At 41.4% G+C, this 9997-nt stretch overlaps 1 protein-coding gene across 2 annotated transcripts; it reads right to left on the minus strand.

Annotated features, from left to right (window-relative positions):
- Window positions 1-625: 625 nt before the first annotated feature.
- On the minus strand, window positions 626-8246 carry LOC115793309 (E3 ubiquitin/ISG15 ligase TRIM25-like). Of its 2 annotated transcripts, XM_030748344.1 has the most exons (10): window positions 8085-8246; window positions 7558-7880; window positions 7160-7503; window positions 6538-6633; window positions 6180-6413; window positions 5418-5586; window positions 5045-5110; window positions 3707-3904; window positions 2194-2304; window positions 626-1583 (listed from the first exon to the last, which is right to left on the minus strand). In XM_030748344.1, the coding sequence occupies exons 2-10, from the start codon at window positions 7862-7864 to the stop codon at window positions 1435-1437; spliced, it is 1674 nt and encodes a 557-aa protein (XP_030604204.1). In that variant the 5' UTR covers window positions 7865-7880; window positions 8085-8246; the 3' UTR covers window positions 626-1434. The 2 variants fall into 2 exon arrangements, with proteins under 2 accessions (XP_030604204.1, XP_030604129.1); XM_030748269.1 differs by having other exon boundaries at window positions 7160-7880.
- Window positions 8247-9997: the final 1751 nt, after the last annotated feature.

Here is a 9997-nt window from a genome sequence, read left to right on the forward strand (position 1 = left end):
CATTTTAAAATAAAACTCATTAATGATGCTTTGCAGCTGCAGCTGCACAGCTGTAATAAGCCTCAGTAAAATTCACCCTCTGCACAGTTGTTATAAAACTTTACATAGAGGCCAAAAACATGAACATGTTTCTCTCTGCAGTAAAGTCAGATTAACTCTCTTTTGGGTGCGGCCTCAAGTGGCCGTTGGAGGAACTGCAGCTCTTCAGCAGGTTCCTCCACTGTGATGCTGGTGTGGCTAATCAGGCTGTTTAATTGTGAGGTTTGACTGACATTACTGGTTGTTTTTGAATTCTCCCAAGTCATAGCTTATAGTTTATTATTTATGAAGACAGAACAGTATTTATGAAGAGTCAAAGGCAAACTGACTGAGATTAGATTATTAGCGCTGAGCTTCTGCATTCAAAATGCAGCTGATACATTTTATGTACCAAAAAATGCTGTTAATATTAATTCATTAATGCATATTTGAATATACCTACTTCTTTTTTTTTTTGATGTCTTTTATCTGTAAAACTTTACAAATTCTAAAGAGCGACGAATCTGCAGAAAACACGATGATCACATTCAAATGTGACTCCGATAGAAAACCTTAAACGGCCTCTGCTAAACACAGAAACTCCACCTGAGGGAAAAAAGCTTTTATTAAACAGTCATTTCAAACAAAGCTGTTTACAGAAACGAGGATTTGGTGGATCACTCCTACCGCAGGTGAGAGAAACTGATTCTGATAGAAATGAATGTAACCAAGCGATGTTTTAAATCTGATGACATTCCCATAAATATTTTCATATATACACCAACTGTGTTTGTGTTTTCACTGATTTTTATATTAAAACGGGTAAAAACAGCTGCTACACGCTGATAATCATTCACCGGTTTTATAAATACCGATAAAGGGGTCGATGCAGCAGCCTCCGCACTTCCACTGGGTTCCTGTAGGTTTCAACAAGCCACATTTAAACCTTTTAAAGACATATTTAATGTACATATTACCAAGTAAGTGAAAAGACTTTTTTTTTTTTTTAAGATTTTTGGCAGCTAATCAGAAAAATCAAAGAATTTTAAGTCAATACTTTGAGTTTTAGTGTCTTCATGTTGGGATTTGCTTGCATTTTCTAGACCTGCCAAATAGCTGATTTTAAGGAAATGTCCAGAACCAGAGCATACAAAACATGCAAAAAAAATTTGCACCTTTTCTGTAGTTTTTTGGGTTCATTATTGAATCAAAGTATAGACCCATTGTGCTTTTCCTTATTTTAAATGACACACTGTTGGAGTGGATACGTGAGCCAAAAGCTCTGCTCTAAACCCTCCAGTTTGTGCTGGACTCTCACTCAGTGTCAGCAGCTCCGCCCTCTTGTTGTATGAACTGTGCGTCTCACAGTGCCTTCATGTTTCAGGGCTGCAGAATGAAATACAAATATTGCTTCTATTACTTATGATTTTTAGGAGGATGTGGTCGGTGTGTGCTTGATTTCGCTGACGGAGGATGGCCTTTGGGTTTATCTTTCTTGGTGGAATCAGATCCTTTCCCGGCTGGTTTACTTCCTCCAGGAGCACCGTGCGGCTTCCTGTCTTGATCTGATGGAAAATATGGCAGGTTTCCATCGTTAGTCGGGTGTCTGTTATTAAGTAACAGATTATTTTTCTGTTGATAATCAAATCAGGAAGCTGACTTATTGTTTTGCCTCTGATCAACAGAGTTTATCAAAAACAATTTGGGTAGCCAGTATAATAATTTATCAGGCTCTAAAATTGCTTTTCTCATAAAATGGTAAATCATTCAAAATCAAAATTTTAAATCAATACTTTGAAGCTTCTTGATGTCATCACAGAACAAACTTCACGATCCAACAACAGCTGCTACAATCATACTGTACACATTTTAAGTTGAAAAATAAAAATGACTGGATTTTAGGATTTTTGATGAATATGTTAAATAATAAATTACACTTAAATATATCATGTTAGAAAATCATAAATATCCACAATGGCTAGAATTTTAAGAAGCACGAATGGATAGCTTCTTATATGAATGTTATTGCATGTATACTGTTCATTTAAGCAGTGGCATAGTGCTATTACTGATCATTTGACTGACACGGTGCTTTCATGCTTCAGGGCTACAGAATGAAATACAAATATTGCTTCTACTTCTTCTGATTTTTAGGAGGATGTGGGCGGTGTGTACTTGATTTCGCTGATGGAGGATGGCCTTTGGGTTTATCTCTCTTGGTGGAATCAGATCCTTTCCCAGCTGGTTTACTTCCTCCAGGAGCACCGTGCGGCTTCCTGTCTTGATCTAATGGAAAGCATACAAGAGGTTTTCCACAGTTAGTCGGGTGTCTTTAATGCAGCGGATGCACAGCCTGTCCACTAATTTGAATTGTAGAAAAGTGCATACACTGAATTAAATTTTGTCAGGTTTAAAATCACCAGTGGGATTGCCAGAATTACTAAAAATGTTTGATTTCTGAAGTTGCAAACACAACATTGAGCATCTGTTTGATGAGAAGCTGTTTTCTTTGGAACTTTTATTGCTGCTGCCAGCTTCCCTGCCGGGCCGGCTGCAGACAGGCGGGTCCGACAACTAAACTGAACTGAAGTGAAGCCTGTTTGTATGAAGTTCAATTCTAGCAGCAAATTGACAGGTCAACAGTCTGCATGACAAACATAAACCGCCTATGAGCAAGCACTTGGCAACAGTGGGAAGGAGAAACAGTCATCTGCCCTGCCCGATTGGGGCTGAGGGGGGAGAGACAGGGTCCTCCTGCAGCTGTCACTACTCTTCTTAATGGTAGATTACAGACTGTTTAAAGCTGCCGTGCAGCTCAGTGTGTTATTCTGTCTTTCCATCTGTGAAAACATCGTGCCTGATTATTAGAATTCAGCGCAGTAAAAAATTTGTCTCCTGTTGGCTTTGATGATTGATCAGAATATGTGACTAGTCAAAGGCTTCTCCAGCCAATGCTTACATGGCAAACTTCCAAGAGGAACATTGTGTTCTCCGTGTCCACCTTCATGGTGAATAGATAATGCAGTTAGAAAATAATCGACACCAAATTAAAATGATAACCAGTCTGCAATAAAAGAAAAAACACTCTCAGTAATAACAGCGATAGCACCTTATACAGACAGCAGAGAAGATGGAAAACAGCAGAGTGTAAAAGAGCATCTCACAGCTCAAACAACACTAGTCAGGCACAACATTAAAACCACAGAGAGTGAAGTAAATATCAGTCATCTTGGTGCGATCCAGCACTCTGAAACCTCCAGGCACTCGTGTGTGTCATTACTTTGACATGTGCCTTTCACCTAAACATTGCAGACAGCACTCCCCATCAGCTGTGGTCTCCCCCAGCAGGAGCCTCACCACAGCTTTAAAACCTCTCAGGAACCGCTTGAAGAACATAAAGTTCAACCCATCGAGCTGAACCCGACTCCACAGATCCAAATCCATCTTTTACATTAATTTTGACTTTGTGGTTTCTGTCTACATTCATCAATTATCAGCTGGCATGCAGATAGTTTTTATTCTCCACAGGGTAGACATTGGTGTTACTGTGTGTCAGGTTTTAATTAGCTGTTAGTGTACTGATTAATCACCACATGCTCTCCCCTCTGTGCTCACTGGAGACTCAGCTATTTACACTGACATATATATAATTTTTATGATTACAGGTGTGTGTGTGTGTGTATCTTACTTGTCTTTTGTTGTGCAAAAAATCGAAGTTGCCCAGAATGTTGCCCTCGTGGTTGGGCCTGTGGGTACTGGGGTGCGCTCCATGTTTGCTGTGGTCTAATATAAAAAGGTATAGGGACGGGCTGGTAGTATTGCTGGACGGGTGGATGGCAGAGTGGACCTTGGACCGTGGGGCTGCTTTTCTGCTCTGAAGGCACTCCTTATTAACCAAACAGAGGAGCTGACATGAGAAGTCTGACGCTGTTTTATGATGCTGTAAAGAATCATGTATCACAAAATGCTTGCAAAAGTTGTTTTACAGTTTTCATGTATGTGCATGAGAAATATCAGAGATCAACAATGGAAACTAAAATAATACAGAACAGAAAAAGACATCAATTAAGCTTAAGTGTGGGTTCAGAGTGGAGGGGTTCGTGGCTCTGGTGCTGCATCTCCAGCGGCTCCCTGTGACTTTAGCACATTTTTTTGGTAACATTTAATTTTTTTAATCATACTATAAAGTGATTCTGCACATTCTCCTTAAAAAAAAAAAGTATCTTGCCTCCAACCATCACCTGACACTTTTCCCTCTTAATTTAACTGCACCTCAGCAGCTATCATGGATGAACACATAAATGTCTAGTCTTCAGTCTCTGTTATCTACGTATTTCAAATTCAGCAGGTAAAAGTAAACAGGGGGAAAACAGGAAATGTAACAGTGTGGTGACAGTTTGCTTCACCACCTGTTTGATCTGGAGCTGAACCAACGCGATATTTCGAGCTATCACATCATTTGGTATTTCATGGACATCTGTCTTTGTCAGTGTGTACATGCAAAATGTATCAACATTGAGATGTAGCTTAAGACTTTATTATGCTGTACATAAAGTGTCAGAGGGGTAAACACTCATTTTAGAAGAGGTCATCAGTCCTTCAGCCAGATGAGTTAAAAATCATAACTATCCTGCTGCAGAGCGGCCCCATGGGGTAAATGATCTTATCTTAGTAATGTTGATAAGTTAATTTATAATTTATTCATCTTCATTTTAAGGTCTAAAAGAAATGAACTTAAATCGCCCAACAATAAATTTGCAGTATCAACATGATTGCAAATTATAATCATATAGATCTTTACAAAGTGAGCTTTGTCTCCCTCAAATCAAACACGCTCAAATTATAAGTGTGTGGACGTGGAGTCAGTAATAACAGCTGCAGATGATATTTGTTCTATTAACATGATACCAACATTAAAATGGTGGTAAACTCCAGAAACAGGTGAATGTTTAACATCACATTGGCAGATGATGCTCATTCAGTGTTACTGTATTTAAATAATTTCCCCTCCCTGGCAGGAACTTACTGGACTCTGGCTGGGACGCAGTGTTTTCAGCACCTTCTGGTCCTGAGACGGGAGCTGCAGTTTCACCTGTGAACGGGAAAGAGCTGCATTTAAATATCACTTTCCACCAATTCATAAACATAGTCAAACACCATTAACGGTGTGGACTCCTTCACAGCGAATGCCAATACTGCATTCAGAGGACGGCCCAGCCGCCCGCTGAAGAGAAATCTGATCTTTTAGGAAAATCCTCAGCAGTTTTTTCAACATGACAAACTCACCAGATGCACCAGAGCCAGCGTTAAGTTCTCGAACAGGATTTGAAAATATTTGGCTTTATTAATTCATTAATACAAATGTAAAATCCTGCACTAACAAGTACCGGCACCATTACCTGGTTTAAGTAACAGTGATCTGTCCTCAACAGGCTGATTAAGCATCTCCATCAGGGTCTCCCTCAGGGCAGCAGCAAACGCCTGTGTCGCTGTCACCTTCTTGGAGTCCAGGTTGATTCGAGGAACGTGCGGCTCGAACTTTATGACTTTGGGCAGTTCAACTGAAGCCTGTGAGGAACAAGAGAAAGGAAACCCTGTTTATGGTGACATGTTTTTTATCCCTAATCCCTAATTTATCCGTAATTTATCCCTAATTATTTAACTCCTTTCTTTGAAAATTGAAAAATTGAAAATAAGAGAATATATAAAACTAGTACCTTCTATATTGTGTAATATCCAATATTCATTCACTAGTGCAATATTCATTCACCAAGTGTAATACTCACCATCTTCATTATCATATGTATACACTTATTTTATTTTTTATAACATATATATTTTTATATATTCTCTTATTTTCTATATTTTTAATACATTTTATTTTCTGTATATATTTTTATACGTTAAATTTTCTGTATATTTTATACATACGGTTTTATTTTCTGTATATTTTTAGATTATATCAGATTATTTTTAATTTAGAAAATCTAATTGCATGGCACTGAACGGCCCTCCAATCTCACTGTACATCCTGTAGAATGACAATAAAGGCATTCTATTCTATTCTATTCTATTCTACAGCTGTTCTGTCTTCTTTGCTTTAAGTTTTCCAACCTTCTCTTCTCTCCTGCTTCATGTTTCTCTGACAACGTTCGTCTCACCTGCAGGAAAGTCGAGGCTTGGGATTCACTCAGCAGGCTGTTGATGTCTTCTCTGGTTTTTCCCATCTTCTCACAGTTTTCATTTAGCTTCTTCGTGAGATTCCTAAGTTTCATCTGACCGAGCTCCAGCTCGCGGTCCACCTCATTTTGGGCCTCGCGTTCATCTTGAGCCAAGAGATCCCTCATCTGCTGATAAACAGCTGCCAGTGCCGTCTTCCTTTTATTTGCTGCGTCCTGGAACAGAATAAATACAGAGACAATAAGAGGAGACACAAAGTGAGTTTATTTATAGTCACATTTTCCTTCATCTCTGATTAAACTGTAACAATTCATGTGACATGTAATGTGTGGAAATTACCTTCAGCTTGCTCTGCATGTTATTCATTTGAAACACAACAGTTTCAGTTTTCTCCATTTTCTCATTCAGCAAACCCAACTTGTTCCTGAGGTCGGACTACAAGGACAAACACACAACAGCTTCAGTGCACACGTTTCATTCAGACACTGCTCACTGGGCCTGGAGTCCACTGCAAGTGATGCTTTTAAACCACATGCCCTGAATCTGCATTATTCCAAAGGAATACTCTTTAAAATTTGAAATGTTCATCTATAATGAGGTCATTGTTATCTGTATCCACAGTGACCTTTGAATAGGGATGTGCTTCAGCCATTTCCATCTTTTATATACAGTTTTATGATTCTGTTTCACATCCAGGAAGTCAACTGACAGCCATCTTGGTTTTTATTATCTACAATTATCAGGGATATAATTTGGAAAACTGATCAAAGATCAGTCGAGGTTAAATAATTTAACACCTTTTAAAACATGAATTTATGAGAAACAGTCTGTACGTGTGTTTTAATGGCACACAGTGGGTCGATGAATGGGGGGGGGGGGGGGGGGGGGGGGGGTCAGTCTTCTAGTACCGTGTTATCCTAAATGCAGTGAGACTGCCAGGTGAATACTGACAAACACGCACCTCTTTCAGGCTCCTCTGCTCCTCCGGAGTCATGAAGGAGCAGCCTTTGTGGACCTGTTGGAGGCAGAAGCTGCAGATCAGGCGGTCATGCTGGGTGCAGAAGAACTCCATCAGCTTGTGGTGTTCGGTGCAGATGCGCTCCGACAGGTCCCCCACAGGCTCGCTCAGGTGGTGGAGACGGAAAACGGGGTTGTCCCGGTGAGGGCGCAGGTGCTCCTCACAGTATGACGCCATGCAGGTGAGGCAGGTCTTCGACGCCTCTGCTTCCATGCATGTATCACAGCGGATGACATCTTTTCCCACCGCTTCGCTCTCATCTTCAGACAAGCTGGCTTCGCTTTCATCTTCAGACAAGCTGGCTTCGCTTTCATCTTCAGACAAGCTGGCTTCGCTCTCACCTTCAGAAAAGCTGGCTTCGTTCTCATCTTCAGAAAAACTGGCTTCGCTCTTGTCTGACCTCACTTTCAATGTCTCCACGACGGCGGTGAGGACCGTGTTTTTCTTCAGCTCCGGTTTGGTGTCGAACACGGTCCGACACTGAGGACAGCTGTAGGAGTCCTTCCAGCTTTCCAGCAGGCAGTCCCGGCAGAAGTTGTGTCCGCAGGGGATGGTCACCGGGCAGTCAAAGGGGCTCAGACAGATGCTGCAGATCAGCTCATCCTCCAGACTCATGATAGAAAACTGAGTCTCGTCCACTTCGGCCATGATGGGACTGAGAAGGCTGCGAAGCAGAAACGAAACTCATTATAACTGCATAAATAATGAAGGCCAACCCCCGCGGGCTGCTGAAACAGCAGCAAATGCGCTCAGAATAAAACTCCGACCATCTCATCGCATTTTCAGTATTGTAGTAAATGTCCATGTTGCACACAAATAACTTATCTACTCATTACTGTTGTTTACGGAACAAACTCCTGATACTCACAGGTCTCTGCTGCGGCTGCTGAAAACTCAAGTTTATTCCGGTGTTGTGCCAAAGTAGTTATCCCCGACATAAATTGTATCCCCGCCCTGGAGAGCGCGCAGAGGAGGAGGACGAGGAGGCGGAGCCACTTGCCATGCTTTACGCTTCCTTCCAAAATGTGGGGAATTTTGACGATTATTCTTTTTGCCTACCGAAAACTACAGGGGATACACATTTTATCAGGCTGTTTCTCCGTCTGCCAAAATCTGTGCCCCCTGCTATAATGCACACTTATTGTCCTATCTCATAAAAAATGTGTATCCCCTGTAGTTTTTGGTAGGCAAAAAGAATAATCGTCAAAATTCCCCACATTTTGGAAGGAAGCGTAAAGCATGGCAAGTGGCTCCGCCTCCTCGTCCTCCTCCTCTGCGCGCTCTCCAGGGCGGGGATACAATTTATGTCGGGGATAACTACTTTGGCACAACACCGGATATAAAAAACCAAACAACTCCCTGCTTATGTAATAGAACTTGTGACCTGCAGCCACCGCCCTCTGGGTGCACTGCAGAACACGCAGTAGTGATGGGAATTCCGGCTCTTTTCAGAGAGCCGGCTCTTTAGGCTCGGCTCCCAAAGAAGAGCCGGCTCTTTCGGCTCCCAAATGGCTCCTTAGATTTTAATTTTTTTTTAAAAAGTGTCAAATGAATTACTAATGTAAAAGCATACATTAGGCTTATATCAAACATCTCTTTATCTACTCAACATATAATAGAGTGCTCCAAATACAAATTATAAAACAAAAGATTGGAAATCAGAAAAAACAAGGGCTTTTGAGGAGTTGATCCTGTTTCTCCTGCCTGATGTAGGTTGTTTGTGCAGCCTGCTCAACATTAAATTTTAAATTTGCAGTCTGCTCTCTACAGTCCCGTCGCCAGATCTCAGTCTTAAGGGGGCTTATGAAATCCAACAGGGGGGCACTACTATTATTAGCTTGATTAGTGATCTGGCTTGGGTGGGCGGGCCAGGGCGGGCCCAAGCGTATCAGTGGGCGGGCACTGCCCCATAGGGCCCGCCCATAGCGACGGGTCTGGCTCTCTATCAGAATAATCCTTTAACGCCAGGCGATCGCTGCTGACGAATCGCGGGTTTCCTGACCTTACAAGCCGCGAACAGCTGATTAAGACGTAGCCTCTCACTGCAGAGTCAGCTGGCTGGCTGGCTTTTCACCTTAACTCTGCGACATTCGTGCTATTGAAAAAATTCAAACGGTTCCTGAAAGCTCAGAAATTACACTTCACAGTCATGTAGTGGTATTACGGTTTTTGTGACCGGAAGTCCGCAAATGCTGGCACTTTTGAAGTAAGCGGTTTCTCATTCGACATGTTTGGAGGTATAAGGTTAAAATGTGTCCAGTCTTTGCTACGCTTTCTGTCACTCATTTTCCTCACCGTTCCTGCGTGTAGCCTCTATGTAACACGCAACTTTCTCCGAGCACATTTTGCAGGAGCCCCTCCCTCTCTGGTGTTTGTTTACTCACTGCACATATTACATATTACATATAAACATATTACATCATCTGTTTAGAAATTACATTATGACAAAATAAGCAGAATAAAGATCTGGAGTTGATTCCAAGTGTTTAGCTTGTATATGACATGTTTTTAGTGGACCTCTCAATGAGACGTCCAAAAAGATGTCAGTGTGAATGAGGATGACCTCATCAAAATGTAATTAATCTGCTATATTAATTAAAGGAAGGACTGCACTGGAATGAGACGACAACTGAAGTGAATCCTTTCCTTGGTTCACAAAAAAACCTTCACAACATCTCACCAAGTCAAAGAGACCTTTGAGGAGGGAAGTGTATCATTGTTAAGGTCTATAATCAAGAGACGCCTTCATGAATGAAAATCCAGAGGGTTTACAACGAGGCA

Source organism: Archocentrus centrarchus, chromosome 1, assembly GCF_007364275.1.
Source record: "Archocentrus centrarchus isolate MPI-CPG fArcCen1 chromosome 1, fArcCen1, whole genome shotgun sequence".
NCBI classification, from domain to species: Eukaryota; Metazoa; Chordata; class Actinopteri; order Cichliformes; family Cichlidae; genus Archocentrus; species Archocentrus centrarchus.

Coding starts and splice junctions, on each gene's coding strand:
- LOC115793309 (XM_030748269.1), bottom strand. CDS start 7,864: ATGGCCGAAGTGGACGAGACTCAGTTTTCTATCATGAGTCTGGAGGAT. Junction 3,905..5,044: donor TGCGTCCCAGCCAGAGTCCA/GTAAGTTCCTGC, acceptor TTGGTTAATAAG/GAGTGCCTTCAGAGCAGAAA. Junction 2,305..3,706: donor TTTTGCACAACAAAAGACAA/GTAAGATACACA, acceptor GCTTTCCATTAG/ATCAAGACAGGAAGCCGCAC.